The 18,109-nt window shown below is 40.2% G+C and overlaps 1 protein-coding gene across 2 annotated transcripts in view; it reads left to right on the top strand.

Moving 5' to 3' along the window:
* The window catches only part of USP7 (ubiquitin specific peptidase 7), a 67,782-nt gene that overhangs the window by 18,265 nt on the left and 31,408 nt on the right, over positions 1–18,109 (top strand). The window contains exons 2-4 of one of the 2 annotated variants that reach the window (XM_084216876.1): positions 11,844–11,948; positions 12,340–12,372; positions 17,645–17,843. In XM_084216876.1, the coding sequence (XP_084073002.1) occupies positions 11,844–11,948; positions 12,340–12,372; positions 17,645–17,843 (337 nt within the window). The remainder of the gene's footprint in view (positions 1–11,843; positions 11,949–12,339; positions 12,373–17,644; positions 17,844–18,109) is intronic. The other variant, XM_084216875.1, reaches the window with a different exon arrangement.

Raw genomic sequence — 18,109 nt, forward strand, 5'->3', positions numbered from 1 at the left:
CAACTTCTTTTCCAGATCATCCCATTTGAAAAAAGGAACATTTTTTGTTTTGCTTATTTTGCACTTGTTAATTTTAGATGAGAGCATAATTACTTCTTGTTAATTACATTGAAAACAAACGTAAAAATTAACCTAAAGTGTAGATTTTTTTTTTGTAGTAGGAATCTCTTAAAGTCATGGTTTACTATTATACTTGAAATGCATCTGTTACTAAGCACAGTGAAAATGGAATTCCAGTAGAAAAGAATGATTTTTGTCAGCAGTGCTCCCTGTAAGGCTGGCAGGAAGCAGTAAATGTTCCTGTGTTACCAGGCTGTGCACGTGTGCATGTGTATCAGTTCACATAAAGGACTTAACAAAGCAACCTCAAACCTCAGGCCCTGAATGGTTTAATTGTTGTTGTCGTTTTCCCCACGGTTAATCTACACTTGTAAAAGCGACCCTGATGTGAGGTTAGGATTTATCAGCACCGGGCACCCCACACTAATTGGTTCAGCTCTGCACTTCGCTGCTGAGGTGCTTCTTCAGAGCACAGCTGCTCAGAGCAGTTCCCTGCTCAAACCGGAGGAAACACACCTGCGTGTGTGGGGCTGATCCTGCTCCCAGCCCCACACTGCCTGGATGCTTCTCCACAACTGGGAATGGTTTTCCTGAAGTGGAAGAGAAGTATGACTCGGGCCTGCTCTTTGTTTTGAATTAAAAGTGCCAAACACTTTACTGTAGAAAAGAAATGCCTATTGCCAAAGTTTTATAGATTCTGCAAAACTGTTCTCAGTCAAGATTTTTAGGGGTTTTTTTAATACTTCAGGCTAACAGTTTTTTTTTGGTATGAATGTTCTAAAGTTCCTTATAGAAACCCTGAATATTTGCCAGCCTGGATTGAGCAAAAATTGTTTAACCTGATGTGTTGAGGTGTGTGAGTGGCAGGTGCTGATGTTAACCATGAGTGCAGGGGAGGGATGGCGAGTTCCTTCTCTGCTGTGCACACCCCGAGGGTGTCTGAGCCTGGCCACACTGCCTCTGTACCTTTTCACTGCTCCTCATAGAATCTTCTTCCATTCACTGCATCGCCTTTGGAAGTGAACTGGGAATAATAAAAGCTTTGTGTAAGTTCACTCTGCTGCATTTCGAGCACTGAGTGCGGCCTGGTTAACAGCTTGCTTCCCTCCTCCATCTTGAAAAGATATAGGAGAAGTAAAGAAGTTACAACAAGGGAAATAAAGATGGTACAAGGTATCAAGTGGCTGTTTAGGGGTGTATTATTTGAGTAGACTAGGAAGGGTCCTGGAAAGATGTGCTAAAAGTCTGGAGAGCAGATTGTTTCTTTAAACTTGCATTGTGGTAATTTAGTATGAGATCCCTTGTGTATTATAAGTAGTAGAAAATCCCATATCCCCCTCTACTCATGAAGCCAAACCAGCACACATGACAGTCTTGATTTACAGTTCTTATGTATAAACAATACCTTTCTGGTTCCATATTGCATTTCAGATTGCTCTAGTACTCAGTGCACTGTGCTAAGTAGAGCCTGTAGTGGCTCTTGGTTGCAGAAGCCACCACCTCCAGGAAAATGTAAAAGGTACTGTGCTACTGAGATTTTCTAGCTGTGCCTCCCAACTGGGCAGTGTACGCGTGCAGTGGCATGGCAGAGATCACCACTCCTTGTGTCCTCAGGGACACAGTGTTTGCATTTTTCTGGATTAGCCATGGGACTAAATGATGAACTTTGGAGAGGCTTTGGCCAGGGATTTCAGGCTGCTTTGCTGTAACAGCCAGCTCTGAAACATGTTCCATAGTTATCCTCAAAGGAATACTTTCTTGTGAGAGTATTTGATGTTGACTCCTTTACTATGCAGCAAAGAAGCCTGGATTTAAGCTTTTTTGTGTTGTCAGGTGAGAAGGAAATATGATTAACTGTGCTTGCCTGCTTTTTCACAGTTTTATTTAGTTTTTAATGTTATTTTCCTGAATCTGACTTATTTGCCTTTCCCTCTTCTCAGCAAAGCTTAGTCTAGAACTACCAGCTACTTGCTACCACTGGGTCAGATTCTGTGAGCCTGGAATACCTTATGTATCTATCAATTTCTCTGCACAGCTGGGAGCATAAGGAAGAAGAGGGAAAACAAGAACAGTATTAGCAAATCTCCCAATGATAAAGGAAGACCTTTAAAAGCATTACTGAAAACAACAGGAAGTGTTGGAGGTGTTAGATCCCTAAATGTGAGGGTTTTGGGCCCATTGCATAGTTCCTGTGGCTTGGAGTGATCTTTTCTGTTAATAGAGAAATTAAAAGATGGGGTTAAAGTAGGTGATTTATATTTTTTTGCTCCTAGTGGCTATAATATTAACTCCAGTGCAAATCCATATTGTTATCCAGTGTTGTTCTCTACTAGGAAATTAATTCTGCTTTTAAACTCCAACCTGGACAGGTCAACAGCGTTTCAACAGTTAAAAAATCACAGCACTATTAGGAAAATACAGTCAAGCTACCTTCCTGTGCTACTGCTAGTGTGAGCAAAACTCAGCATGCTCCAAGGCTGAGTTCAGGAGTGAGCAGTGCAATTAGCATTTGCTGTGAGGATGAATCTGGTCTCAAAACAGAGTTACAGAATCTGAATTGTGATGAATAATATTTTGACTCTGTAGCAAAGTTACTGCGCAGAAGCAATGTACCTTCAGAGCTGGTTTGGGCAAGTGGTGTGTGTGATCATACCCATGTAAGGCAATGTTTTGTGCTACTGGTAAACGTGCAAAACCTTTTTGCTCTTTAAGCATATGGTGAGTGTTCAGTTATTGTATTTAATTATATAGATGTACCCCAAGACTCTCTGAGACTGTGGGTTGCACTCATCCAAAATGATACAGAAGTGAGTTCTGAAAAAATTTATGTATCTGAGTAATAAAAATCATGCTGGTCCAGGCAGTGGAGGTGTGTGCTTTTCTGGACTTCCACAAGGAAAGGAGGTGCTAATGGGAGCACAATCACTAATTGCATAATGCGCTTATATTATTATCCAGATATACCCATTTTAATTGTTTTTTAATTGTCTATCTTAAACACACCAAAAACATGTCCACAGCACTGTAGCATGCTGGGTATAGTGTCACAAAAATGTAAATACTCTGTGTCCCTTGGACTGCCCAGGCTCCAGCTGAGGCTGCATCCTTTTCTTCCCTCTTTCAGAACTTCATTTTTTCTGTGAATAGTTTTGCAGCCTCTCTAGTGATGCCACAGATAGCAGCCTTTGTTGTTGCGCTAGAGAAGGCTACTTAGTAGAGCAGTAAAACATGAAGAGGGGTGTGATACTGGAAAAACACATTGTTCAGGGTGTGTTCAGAGGTTGGGACTGAGTGCCCGACCCGCAGCAGAGATGTAATCACACTGCCATCTCTGGAATGTGCAGAGACAAGACCTGACGAGTTGGGGAAGTTGCTTCTGTAGCCTTGCTGCTCTAGATACAGCAAGGAGAAGGTAGTGCAAGTCCAGGAGCTGCTGCCATAATAGGTCATGACACTTCTGATGTTTCGGCCTTTCCTGATCATGGAAGAAAATAATTTATCTTGTCAACTGTTCTAGTTACATTTTTGAGTATTACAGAGTAGCCAGAAGCAGTCTTCCTGCCTTTCTTCCTGATCTGATAGTTTTCTAGAAGCATAGCCTAAGCTAAAAAAGCTCTTCAGACTGAGAAAAGGAACTGTGAAAGATTTTTCAGCCGGCCTTCTCTTGCCCTGATGACTGCCAAGAGGTTGTGACACTGTAGAGTGCATAAAGCCAGGATAATGAGACAGGCAGGTTGGTATCTTCTGCTGAATAATTTCACTGTACTGAAGAAAAACTCATGCCAGTGCTGCTGTCTACCCCAGTTATTAAACACCTGGGGCTTAAAAAGCTTTTGAAAGATCCCTTGAAATGTGAAGGCTGCCAATACACACTCTTCACCAAGAGTATAAAGTTGTAATTTTGTTGGATAATTATGGGTGTGTTGTTAGTGTCCAAACTGAGCTCTGGTTCATGCAGTCTTTCATGTGACACTGAATTATTCGTAAAACAAAGGGTTAAACTGCTGAAAGCAGGTAATTTAGTCACTCTTGGTATCAGTAAATTTTTGGGGTGACTTCTTCAATGGTAGCTTAAAGTCCACTAAGTAGTTGTATTGATAATACCTTAAATGCTTTTTATGTGTTATTAGGAAGTTAATCACATTTTTAAGACATTTTAAGAGTTTTGTTTTGTAAAGTGCCATCAGACTGCTCCTGTCTTTGAAGACCAGCAGATAATAAGTTGATGCAGCAAACTGCTTGGTTAAAGAGCAGGTCCTGCGTAGGCTATTTGTTCTCGGCTATTTTCCTGTCCACAAAGTTACATTGTACCTCCCATTTATTTTCCCATGGAGATAACTGTATCAGTGGGATGAAGCTTCTGATACTATTTACCTTACAGACTGATGTTCATGCGTGTTGTTCAGTGTTCAGGGGCTTCTTAGAGTGTAACTGCTTTGTTTTATCTGAGAATAGAATAATGATGTACTCTATTAATACAATTTTGTTCCCATTCATTAGTTACATTGTCACAGTTAGAAACCAGTCTGGCCATCCTGTGCTTTGTCAAAATGTCCTCTTTGGCCAGGCAGACCCAGTGATGGGAATGCAAGGCAGCAGCAACATAATGATTGATCAGTGTGATAATAAGTGGTGGCTGCAGTGTTGTTACTGTCTGTCTAGTCATTGCTACATATTCTGTGGGCATGGCAGAGATGAGTCTGCTTCCAGGAAGTTGTCCCATCCCAGTTCTTCATTTGCTGTCTTGTGTAACATCATCTTCTTCTGTGGGAGACTTGTAATTCCCAGTCAATAAGGCAATTATTACTTGTTTCAGATGACAATTAGAGAGCAAGAGACTTCCGTATAATGCTGCTTCATTTTTTGTTTTGGTTTGTGTTTTTTTTTAAGACGTAATGTTGGCTACTTGTTCTTTAGTAAATAAATGTCTTTTCTCCTTTCTTTCTAAATGTAATAGAGCAAATTTTGAAAGGATCGAAGATCTTTAAACCTTATTTCCCTAGCTGGAAGTCTCCTCTCTTCCTATGCCCCTAATACCTTTTTCCCTTAGTCTGTAAGCTTGGCTCTGCCTCCTGATGCTTCTCTAGAAGCTTTTAAGACTTAGTCATTGTCCTTCATAACTTTCTTGTTAGGTTACATACATTTCTAGATACACCTTTTCACTGGATCAAGTAATGAACTATGAAAAAAGAAAAATAATAAATGAAACCAAAGCAAATTTCCCCCACCTTTGTTAATGGGAGAATTAACTTTTAACTAAGACAAATGATGAATAATATTTACAAATAATGGAAACATCCATGGCAGCAGTTATCTACATCTTGATCCATAGGATCATGGGGCTTTCTGTACTTCCATTTTCCCTCTTCCCATTCTTCTGGCCAAACTAATCTCAATCTCTGTTACTGTTCGATATGTTTGAAATGTTTCAGGTAAATTGCTTTATTTTTGGATGCCTTTTGAAAGGCAGCCACAGTACAGAAATTGCTCGATTCCTCTTCAGATTTTTCATTATAGCAACCTAGGACTGTCTTGTGAAAATGAAACTGTGTGGAATGCTTTTCATTTAATTCCTTTTCTCTCGAGTCCCTTTGTGCAATAAGTGGTGTTTGTATTCTAACTGCAGGTAGGGATTAGAGGCCGAATAGTTTCTCTTACTTTGGAAAAGCTGAGTTCTTTCAGAGCAAGTGAGGGGAAATTTTTGGTCAGAACACTTCTAGTAGTTGAAAGATTGACTACTGTAAATGAATTCCATTCAGATCATGGAGTTGGAAGCTTGTTTGGCTAATTTTGGTATGTGCAGTTGTTTTGGTTTTATTTTTTGGCTTGGGTATTTGGTTTTTTGTTTGTTTGGTTTTGATTGTTCTTTTTAAACCCTGCCCTCCTGGGAGCCAGTCTATTCATCTGGCTTTCAGAGCAGTGGTTTCCAGACTTTGGGAGAAGCAAGCTGCTGGAGCCCAGAAGTTTTCCTGTGAGCTGTTACAGCCATATGGAAACCAATTCCACAGGAGTGCCTGCAGCCGCCTTACAGCATGGTCTGGGCAGTCTGTGCTCCAGAGTGGTGAAGTAACCTGTTGGCATTGTTACTTCCAGCTCTAGGCAGGTATTTGTTCATCATCTTCACATTTTTCAAACTTTCTTGTTTGCTTTCAAGAAGTAATATTCTTGCGTTCTGTTTGAGTCTCTTGAGCGTCCTTTTGTATCACCGCAGTTCAGTAACTGCTTTGGAAAGTGTGGCATTTACTGCTTGCTTTAGGAGTTTCTCAATTATGTATTTTGATATGCTGCCCAATAGCTACAATAGCAAGGATCAATTTGGTGGTTGAAGAGATGATATTTATTATAGCACTTGAAATCACAGAATGTTTATTCATTATGATTTCTAGTAGGGATGATTTCTTAATTTTTTTTTCTTTTTTTACTTCTATTATTCATGTTAGGCTGGTATTTTAAACTAAGCACTAAAGTAAACTTTTAGATGTTGATTTATATAAAATACTGCTGCATTTTAAAATAATAATTGTTAGAAACTTTTGAAGATATTATGGTTTGTTCCACAATAGATTTTCTGTTGTGAGTGCAGAGGACCATGGCTCTGCTGGGCTGCCCTGAGGAGGTGTGACAGCTTTGGGTCCTGACACTGAGATGCAAAGCTAGACATGGACTGTGTGTGGAGCATGCAGTGGATATCCTTGATGTAGGTTGACTGCTACAGCATGGATTTTGCTCATTTGCTTTCTCTGACTTTGTTCTTATCTCCTGCCACCTGATATTTTTGCTCAGTAAGTCCATTTCCCAATGTTTACTGCAAATTCGCTCATCCACTGGAATTCACCCCCCCCCCTCCTTATCATATCTGTATATAGTGTTGTATTTTTACTAAAAAAGAAAAATGCCCTTTTAAAAGTTTCATGAAGGCTTTGATTCTGGAATGTCCATTTAGTCCAGCAGAAGAGGATAAATTTGTGTAGTTTTCTGCCTTCCCCCACTAAAAGCAAGACCCTGGATGTGGAAGTTCATGGTATTCTCCAAGCTGCTGCCAGCAGTGAATGGCTGACTCCCTTCAGGCTGCTGAAGATGCCCTTGGTACAACTCCCTGCTGGTTTGGGGATTGCTGTGGCACTGCTGCATGGAGAGCTGTGCAAGCTGTGCAGGGACTGTAAAAGCCTCAGTCCCAGAGATTTCCAGCGTGAGGCGGATGTGTGTGATAACTGTAACCAAGTTTTTAGTATCACTATTACTCCTCCGCTGTGGTCTTCTTAACCTCAAAAGGAAACAAATGTTTCATAACCTGCTGCCGAGACTGCTTCAGTTTCTCCTCTGTGGCTGCCAGCTCCCAAAGCTAATGACAAACATTATGGATAAGCTTTCAGACTTTGACTGTGGCTGTGATGTGAGTCATGACCAAAAGCTCAGTGAAGTTATAGCTTGCTGTCATCATTGTTCAATAGAGGCAGTTTCTGCTGTAGTGGAATTGCTGTGCTTGTGCAGTCATTCTGTAGCTTTTGGCCACACGTGACTGCAAACACGTGTTTATGCTGAGCAACGTGTCCTGCAGCTTAGGGACAGAGCACTCTGCACTGCTCCTCTCTTAGAACTGCATTTAAGTTATGCCAGAAGCCACATGAATGTGACAAATTTTTTTTCCACTTTCTCATCAGGAAAAAAATAGGAAAAAAATATGGCAAACTGAGATTCCTTCCTTGTAGATTTGAATTGTTGGGAACAGTAGAACAACAGAGCCATGTATCTTACTGTGACACTTGAGTCCATATTATTAAACTGGCTGAATCTGTCAGAAAAGCTTTTTTTTTTTTAATACAGGGATCATTTTAAAAATCAGTGATGCTTTTTTAATTCTGATTGCTTAAAAGTGTGAGTATTTGAATATAATAATACTGATCTCATAGTCCATAGCAAGCAGATTTTTTTTCATATACTTTCTGTAGGGTCTGCCATTATATGACAGGTTTATAGTTGGTTTTTTTCCTTCTCTCTCCCTCTTTCCCCTGCAGCAATTGCCACAACCGTTTTGCTTTCAGGCTTTCATCTCAGCACTTCAGTGACAGACTTGGTCAATGAGTGATGAGAAGTGTGCACCTGCAAATTCACTTATATATAATCCAGTCATTTGTTTGTGTAAGATGACTGACGTTTCTTACCATCTTCCCAAACTGGCACCATGCTCCAGTTTTGTTCCAGTTGCACATCTCAGTGTTTAAACTTATTGCAGCATTCATGTTATTTCAGTAACCAAGTGAAAGCTCTTTTTCATGCACTAACTCTAAGGCAACTCTTCTTGGAAGTTGTCTTAGTCTCCAAACTCAGAGACCCCCTGTAAACTCTTCAAGAAGTATTTTTCATTTGAAACACAGTGCCATAGGCAGAGGGAAAAAGGTATGTGATGTTAAATGTTTCAGAAGAAATTGTCATCACTATTTTTAGTGTTGCCTTGCATTCCTTTTTGTAGCGAAAGAATATCTACAGAGGTTTATGTGTTGCATTTTGAGGAGGTGAAAAATAAATGCTTACAAAACAGTCTTTTATAGTGTCTACAATTTTGTTATTGAAACTGTATTCATTGAACATTGCAATAATGTATTTAAAGAGTTAAAAACATTTCCTATTCCTAACGTCACTTTGTTGTGATACTTCCATAATTGATGTGGTTTGTGTTAACTTTCAGTTGATTCATAGACTGCATCTCAAATTTATTCCAGGGCTATCATTAAAACTGGGTATTCTGATGTGGGAATGGACAGATGACATGATTGGAGTGATGTTGACACACTGGTTTAAGCTGCATGAAAGACAGCAGTGTATTAAGTAGTATGTTTGGTAGGAAGGTTTTCCTGGCCAGTGTGGACAGGTATTTTTTCTTCTTCTTAATCCTGTAATGTATAATTTGAATAAGTCTTTGGCATTGCCTCTGCTTGAGGCAAAGGAAAACATGTTTCTTAATTAAACCATGGTATGATTTTACAGTTCTTTCCTATGAGTTCTTAAGGACAAGAGAGAAAAACACAAATTACATGTTTTCAGTGCTCTACTAGAATATGTATTTTGTTATACTGCTTGCTGGTACATCTGTTGAAGAGGGATTGTGTTTTGTTTCTGTAAAGGATTAGTTGACTTTTATTAGCAGTTAAAACATTTCCTTTGTTCACAGTAGCCAGAAACATTGATTGGTGTTATCTGGTTTCCATATCTGAAAGCTGTATCACAAACTTTGTGTCCATCTATGTCAGAAGAAGCAGCAGGGGCATTCATCATGGTTCATTTGTCTTATCACTAAACAGTATTGAAGAAGCTGTCTCTGTTTAAGTTGATTGCTGTTGCTATGAGCTCTTACTCCTCATACTTACAGAGAATGTAGAGCAGTATCTCATAGAAAGCTTTTTATTTTCTTAATTAACATCATTTCTTCCCTAGGAATCATGGTGTCACTATTTAAATTCCCTGTTTAAAGATAATATCGGGTATGCTTTTAGTGAAGAACAGAACTATTCCTCAGGTGTTTGCTTCAGTTTGTTTCCAGATACTAAGTTGCACTGATGATAAGTTCAGGAAGAAAAATAATTTTTTAAAAAGTTAGTATTAATTTAGTGTAAACAATTGTTGCATTTTGAGAACATGCTGTATGCTTCTAGAATGCAGTGACCCAGAGGACAGCTTTCTGTTTAGACCAGCACGTGCTGTTAAAAGGTTAAAAAAGCAGGGGAGAAGGCAGAATGTTGAAATGAAATTGGAGAACTTTCCTTCTCACTCTTGATTTTTGTCATTTTTCCTGCTCTTAAGTTGCAGGAGTTCAAACCTGTCCCCCCATAATTTTGTTGCAATAAAGCTTTAACTTGCTGTTCTGCTGCAGCATTGCCAGTGCCGATTGATGCTGAGGGGGCCCCTGAGGCTCTACCACATGCGAGCCAATCTTCTGCAAACCTTTTAGTTACAGTCAAAACTTCAAGTCATACCTGATTTTGCTTTTCTTCTAAAAGCTGAGAATTTAGAAAAGTGCATGTGTTGCTGCTGCAGTGTGTTTTTCACAGCACCCCTTTCACTGGTACTCAGTGAGATCTGCTGTGCCCTAATAAGTGTCCAAAAGCCATGGGTGAACATTAAGTTCCTGATCTAGCGTAGCTCTAATCCAGGAGTAAGTCTCTAACCTGAGCTGTTTCTGTCGTGCTGAGGGCAGAGGTTACTACTTGTGCGGATTTACTGGGAGAGTAAACAATCAAAATAGAAGTGCTGGGTGTGAAAGTATCTTCCTGTGTGCTGTGAATTGGAATGAGGCTGCAGAAGCATGGTGCGTGCTCTGAGGAGAGGGAGCGCTCCGAAGCTCCTGGTGACTGAGGCTGCTGCGCTTCTCCCGTGCCTTATCCTGCCTTCGGTGGGAGCTCGCTGGCTTTTAAAAGACTCGGGAGACGACCACACGGCGGTTTTTGTTGTCACTTTTGCTCATCTCTTTTGCCCAGGAGAAACTCAGCTGCGGTCTGGTAGAAGGCGAGTGTCTGGGCTAGTTGGCAGTTCTTGCAAACAGCCGGGCAGCCCGGCCCGTGGGCACCCCGGTCCTTGGGCACCCCTGCGTGCCCGTGTGGAGCACGGAGCCGCCTGGGCGCTCGGCAGGGCCGGTGGCGAGGGCAGCTCTGTCCAGGGTGCTGACGGGCGAGGGCACGGCCAGCCTGCTGTGCTGCAGCTGGGATCGTGCCGTGTCGTTTGGGGACGGTTTCCATCCTGTGGCACAGCTTGCCTGCTTCCCCAGCAGTGCACATGGTCAGTAACTTGTGTGGAGCTTTTAGGTATAAAACTGCTCCTGGTTACACAAATCAGTGACCTTGGGGCTTTTGAGGGGTAGTAGAATGTATAAAGTTTATAGCATGACTTGTACAGCAGTGAGAAACTCATCAGACCTTTTAAATTAGAGTGTCTTTTAAGTAGTGCTTGTCCTTGAGATGGTTGCAAGGGCTTATAGGTTTTACAGTTTGATGATACAAGCCAGTTTAGTTCATCCAAGAACATACCCACTTTTCTGGAGTCATGCTGAAACTGTCTGCTGGCTTTTGGTGTGGAAGCAGTGGAAGGAGGTATTGTTCAGTTGTTGGAGGATTCAGGAAGGTGCTTGTTCAGTCAAGGCAATGCAACTTGGAAATAGTGGGGTTCCAGTTCATCACGTTGTCTCATATCTCTTGGTTTAGTGGCATTTACATGTGTAATGGTCACTGGAGCAAAACTTAAAGGCAGTGTTGGCTAGAAACTGGAAAATGTTATATCTAAAATATTCCTTAATCCTAAGAGATTTCCTTTCCAATTTTCCACAAGTAAGATTTAAATCTTACTGTTACATTTGATTAGAGGTTCAGGTTCTTTCTTAAAACAGTAACACTAAAGAAGGCTTAAAGTAACTTGTTCGTTTAGAAAGTCTGCTATTAGAAACTTGAACTTGTGTAAAATTTCTTGCATTCTAAGAATGCAAGGGAAAGTAAATAAAAAGTTCTTATTTAATGGGACTAGATTATGAGATACTGATTGCATGGCAATCTGAAAACTTAAAAGTCAGTTTATGTTATTTGTGTCTATATTCATCTTTAATGTGGACTTTTTCTTCGTCCATAAATATTCACCTAAATGGAGAATTTTTTTAGACACATACCAGTACAACTTCTGAGCAATAACTTAAATAAAAACTGTTCTGTGTCTGTCTCATAAACACTACATGAGACAAAAAAGTTAATTTCTGATTATTAATTACATGTTTAATTTTTACATGCCTTTTTTTTTTGTCTTAGCTGGAGATACAGATGATCCTCCAAGAATTACTCAAAATCCTGTCATTAATGGGAATGTAGCGATGGCCGACGGACATAACAACACTGAGGAAGACATGGAAGATGGTAAGTAAATATTTGATAAACACATGGGGTTTTTTGTCTTCTTTAGTTTTATGATTTTGAGAGAAAATAGTCCATCTCTTACCTGTGTCCTGTGATCTGCAGCTCATTAAAAAAATGAATCTCTCTGTAGTTATGGCTGCTGCTTTTCTGTGTAGATATCCTTTTGACATAGCTGTACAATAAGATTAGACTTCTGAAGGCTTGGGATTTTTTTCTTGTACTCTTTCTAGGTACCCATTTAAAAATTGCTGAAAGTGCTACTGTCCATTGTTAGTTTTGTGATACAGCCCTTTAAAGGTGCTGCAGCTGGGCTTTGCTGAATAATAATTTTATCAGTTATGAAATTCCTTCAGGGTGTTTAGAATCTTTATCTGTCCCGCTCTCTTGTCAGGTGGCAGCTGTGATCTGGTTTTGTCTTTGTGTGGTAAGTCAGTGGTAACTATTCTGTTGATGAGCATCTTTTGTTCTCAGTTTTAACACCTGATTTTACTTGCAAAAGCAAAGAAAAATTATGTATTAATGTCCTGTTAATAAAACGGGATGTGTGTTTTTGAAGCCTTTTTCTTGGTCCATTAAATGAAAATGAGGGTGTACAGTTTGTTGCAGAGGATCAAATAATTATAACTCTGGGTATATGTAAAGAAAGGTAACAAGTTTCTAAATCTGTTCTGTTTAGTGAGGAAAATGTGCAGTGATATTTCTTTTCTTGTGAAAGGATATGGGCAGGGACTGCTCATTTTGAAGAATGAAGTAAAATTGAGTTGGGAGAAGGGAAACATCATATGAGTGGGATTTGTTCCATATTTTGTGCTGTCTTGTGAGAGTACATTTAGGACTAGGCTTAAACATTTAGTTACATTTGTGCAAAAATGTTGAGTGATTTTTTTCAGAAAAATCAGAGTCTGAAGTTAAAGGTCAAAAAAATTCTTATTTTAATGTGCTCAAGAATGTAGAATACTATAGAAAATAGTAATGTTCCATGAAGAGAATAGGGTTTAAATTCAGAACAAAAGCACATCATGGTTGAATCACCTCTGTATCATTGGCAAAGATAAAGTTTTCTATGACCAGAGTCTTGCAATAAAAGAAAAATATAGTCTGCTTTGCCTATGAATTTTATTTGTGGGATTACCTAATCTCATTCAGAGGGTTTTGATTTATTGCTCAGAGTCTTTTCTTATCAAAAGCTGTTATAAAAGATGTTAAATGTTTGTCAGGCCATGGTATTTAGAGGGTGGCACATGGGTTGACACCAACTGGCTAGAACAGATCTGTTAAAAGTCTGTTCTTGGTAGGGATGTTTATATGTAGAAAACCTGATAGTGTTTGCTGTTGATAATAAACAGTGCATAACACTTTGGTGAATTAGAAAAATCATTTGTCCATTAGTTGGTCTGTATATACTTGTAGAAATTAGCCAAAATAGGGACTTAAACTGCAGAAATAGCTGAGGAAATCGAGGCTGTATCAGTGCTGGCAAGTAATCAGATATTCACCTCTTCATCCAGAATAACTTTGACCCTTTAGCCAAAACACTGCAGTGAACCTGTTTGTATCAATTCCCAGCTGTTTGACTCCTCTCAGAACTGGGCGTTGAAAGTGTTGCAACTAGGGAGAAAAAGTATCTGAAGGCATTTGACAGAAGATTTGTGGAAGCTTCTCGTGCCTTTATGGACTTCCAGCATGGTCAGGAACTTGGGCCCATCTGCAGTGGGACATCCTTCAGGGTTCAAGTGTGATTATTAAGCAACACTCTTAATAGTTCCTCATTATATTTGAATAAGGAGTGTCTGGCTACATGTTGGTGCTGCTACAGCTGTTCATTGACACAGATAGAGAAGAGTGTTATTGCAAAATGTTAGAGTTGCAAAAACATTCCTGAAGACTTGCATCACATAAGTGGATGATGCCTCTTTTCCAAGTCTTCTAAATCAGATTAATTGCTTGCTGTTGCATTATTTACACATCAGTGCAATTGTTCTCTTGCTGTTTGTGCTCTTGCTAACCTGGTTTGCAGTATGACTTGCATGGGTAATGGACAGCTCAGAGATTCCAAAGACAGGGAATATGGGAGATGGAGGCTTCTCTGATAAACATGCAGTTTTCCTTTGATGCCCCTTGCTATGAGTAACAGCAATCTGAGCTGATACAGAATGCATGAGGAGAATTTAGATACCTCTTCAGTGAAATTAATGAGTTTAATGGTTCCTGTGAGAGAGGTGAACAGTAAGATGAAAGGTTGATGCTTCCAGCTGGATCATAGAAATCGGCTTTCTGGTGATTTTCTGAGTTCAAGAAACTTTGAGCTGGTTTTGTACTTCCAGCTTAGCACATAAAGAAATGACTGATAAGATTGGGGGGGACAAAAAAGTGCAGCTCTCATCCTCTTTGCTAGGCAACAGGCTGCAGGCATTGTGAGGCACAGGGAATGGGAACAGCAGTGGACCTGCAACAGGACTTTCAGATAAGGCTGTATTCTCTCAAGGCTGTGACCAGTACCTGTTGCTGCTCTGTGTGAAGTCTTAGCAATTAAAAAAAAACAACTGAAGGACTGTGCTGTGCTTTGTATGGAGAAGGACTTAAATGAACCAGACTTTAAAAGCTGGAATAGCAGCCTCTGCAAATAAAGTAAAGAATGTTAAAAACAAGGCTCTGATCAAAACTTGTTTGCAAGTGCATCAGTATTCAAAGCAACACATTGAGTAAATTCTCTTAGAAGTTAAAGTTCAAACAGAAGGTCCCTAGCTGAACATAAGCTCACAGCTTTGCCATTGCCTCCTGAAGTCTCATTTCTGTGAAGAATTGCAGCGGCAAGACGGCTTTCAGAAGCATCAGTCTTAGCCATATGCTGGTATTGGATGCTGTATTTGGATCATTATTAAAATATTCATAGAATATTCAGCCAGTTTCTCCATTAATAATTCAGGTTCAGAATATTTTAATAACTCCAGTGCACTTTTAAGGTAGCAACATTTACTAAGAGAATAAAGAAATCTGCTTTTCCCCAAAGTATCAACATTTAAATATGTGTTTCAGCCTTAAAATGGATCCTATTCAGTATTTGGATCTCTGATTTGAAGGATCTTTCTTCTTTGAAGATGCTGAATGAGACATTCATCACATCAATGAAAAAATGTTTCTCCATGTAGCAAAGACAGTCCATTGCATGTAATTTCTCCAAGTATTGTCAGCTGGATCAGTCCTTTTGACCTTGTGTTCAGTTTGTAGTTCTGGGATTTATAAAAGTCTCACTTCCCAGTCACTACTAAATTATCCTGCTGCCAGTTGCAGTCTTTCCTGGCATCTGGAGGACATGTTTCATGATAGTAGAAAAGGCTTTATTTATTGGTGTACTCAAAATAATTTTCACATTTGCTATGTAAACTTCTTTTTCTAATAAAATTCGTCCTTTAATCCATTATACTTCCTAAGAAAAAACAGGCTTACTGAAGGAAAGGAAGGTTGTTATTTTTAAAGAAACTTCTATTTTAAGGTTGACCTGTGTTACAAGGCTGGATTTTTATGGAGCAGTTACTAGTGCTTGCTCAAATATTTTACAGAGAAGAGTTTCCATTCCCTGGTGAGCTCTCATGCACAGGCTTTCCTGAAAAGAAATCAAGAAATACAGGCAAACTTTCTCTGAAGCATCTGCAGATGCTGCGTGGGCTGCATTTTTTAGCTGACACTGTAGCAGCACTGCTGCATCCTTGTGCTGAAGTGCTTTGAAAGCTCCATCAAAGGAGGCAGAAAGCAAACTTGGCTCGTTTTTTGGAAGCTCAAACTGAGCCCAGAAGCACTGATATCATGATTGTGAGTAGGGAGGTGGCCTCAAGTTGGTTTGCGATACACGTGTGATACAAGACTGATTCTAAATTGTTAAGTGGGTTACAGTTTTGTTTTATCCTGGCTGCAAATTCAGTTAGAGCTCCTCTGTCTGCAGCCTGTCAGGTTCTTAGGTGTAGAAGATTAGTTCTTCACTCTGTCAATGGGCAATGAGTAGTGAAACTGGGAAGAGCATTTTTTAAGTAGGTGACAGACTGCTAGTTAGCTGCACTTCCAGGCAGGGAAAAAGGAGAAAGTAAGCCTTTGAACTCTTGTGTTACTGAGGAAGCTGACAGCACAGGGCAACACGAAGGTCTTTGCAGGAGTGGAGGGGACAGGAAGCAGATTTGGGCTGTAGTACCTCCAAGAGATAAATGGAATGCTTAGGGCTGTCAGACCATACACAAAAAAAATATTCTGTGTTGCAGTTCAGGAGTAGGACAACTGCTTGAAAACTGCTTCAAAGGGAGAAGAATGAAATCTGTCATAGTTCCCTGGCAGTTGTGGCTAAAACTTGGTAATTTTCTGTATGAAATGTATAATCTTTACCCTGTTGCATGTTGTAATCAAGAGTGTTCCATTTTTAAAGTAAAGTAGTAATCAGGACTCACCTGTGTTTTGGAAGAATGATTCAGCGCTGTGTCTGATGCTGTGCCAAGCTGAGTAAACCACTGATGTCCCTGTATGGCAGGGACACCTTTGTTGTAGTGTGTGCCTTGTCACAATTCACACTCTGACTTCTGCCTCTGTGGTGCTGTCCCTCAGTGCTCTTTGATTTCAGTGTCACTGCATGTGTGACACACTTTGATTGTGCATCCCCTGTGGGTGCAGTGAGAGCAGCAGGGTGACCATGGGTGCTGCCTGCTGCCCTGTGTGCTCATCCAACCTCCTTAGAGCCAGGAGGATTCTGTGTTACACCAGTGTCAGACTGGAACCATGGGAGTGTCTTGTGCATCCCTGGGAGTGTCTTGTGCATCTCTGGCCTGTCAAGTTGTTGGGATAAGTTGCAGGTTTTTTCTCTGAGCGCAATATGAGGCGTGTCACAGTAAATAGAGCCTGGCCTTGCGCCTTGCTGAAGCTGTCACAGTCTCCAGCACCCTGTTATAGCTGTGTACGACAGAAGTAGAACAGATTGTGGTAGGTGAAGAACTGGGTATGTGGGAAGAAGGCAAACTTACTTTAATTGTGTGTGTCAAAATAAGCTCTTTGAAAAAAAATAGTCTCATTTAATTTAGTGCTAGACCACTAAAAATCTCTAAAGTCTTTGCGTAGCACAAAGAAAGCAGGACCCTACTCTTGAGCTGATTTTCAGCAAACTGATACAATTTTACAGAAATCCAACGACCATCCTCTGGCATTCATCTGTTTTAAAATCTACTATTGCAAGCCAAAACCAACTAAATGGTGACATGATATCAACAGGGCATTTGAACAGATTGTGAAACTCCATTGTGCATATGGGTTCACACAGAGAAGTGACTTAAACTGGGCTGTGGAGATGCTACACAACAAGAAGAGTTAGAGTGGGCTGGGATTTAGTTGTAGAGCATTTGATATCTCTGTCTTACTGCACCAGCTGCTTTAGAAGAAGCTGGAGTGGTAACAAATCCTAAAGAAGCATTTAAGGAAATAGTGTACAGAAGGAATGTGTCTTGCAGTGCCACGTTTGCCTCAATGGAGTTGCAGTGTTATTCAAAATGAAAAAAGTGAGATGTCAGTAATTAAGTAGTTCACTGTCTCTCTGGGATGGGGATGTTTTTGATGCTGCCAATATTCCGCTACATGAAACATGCTCGTGTTACATGATGTTGGTCATTTTGGAGTGAAGAAGGTGAGGTGTTTCAAGCAATGGTGTGTGTGTGTGTGTGTTACAGATACAAGTTGGCGATCAGAAGCAACATTTCAGTTTACAGTGGAACGCTTCAACAGGTTGAGTGAGTCAGTGCTCAGCCCTCCGTGCTTCGTTCGGAATTTGCCATGGAAGATCATGGTGATGCCTCGGCTCTACCCGGACAGACCACACCAAAAGAGTGTAGGATTCTTCCTTCAGTGCAATGCTGAGTCTGATTCCACGTAAGAGCCTTTTAATTATTGTACAGGTCCTCACTTGATACTGGTTAATCTATTGCAAGAAATACAAACATCTACAAAAAAACCCTTGCTTTCTGCAAGAGGAGAGAATTCTTGCGAGGGTTTGAGTGCCCTTTACCCCCCACCTTTCAAAATCTTAAAGCATAAGAATAATCCCCTCTTCAGGATGAACTAAAATCAGCTTGTGTGACTAGAAGTGTGTGGTAGAATTTAGATATATGCTTGCTGAAGGAGAAGCCCTTGACTGA

The sequence above is a fragment of the Fringilla coelebs genome (genome assembly GCF_963513975.1).
Source record: "Fringilla coelebs genome assembly, chromosome: 16".
NCBI classification, from domain to species: domain Eukaryota; kingdom Metazoa; phylum Chordata; class Aves; order Passeriformes; family Fringillidae; genus Fringilla; species Fringilla coelebs.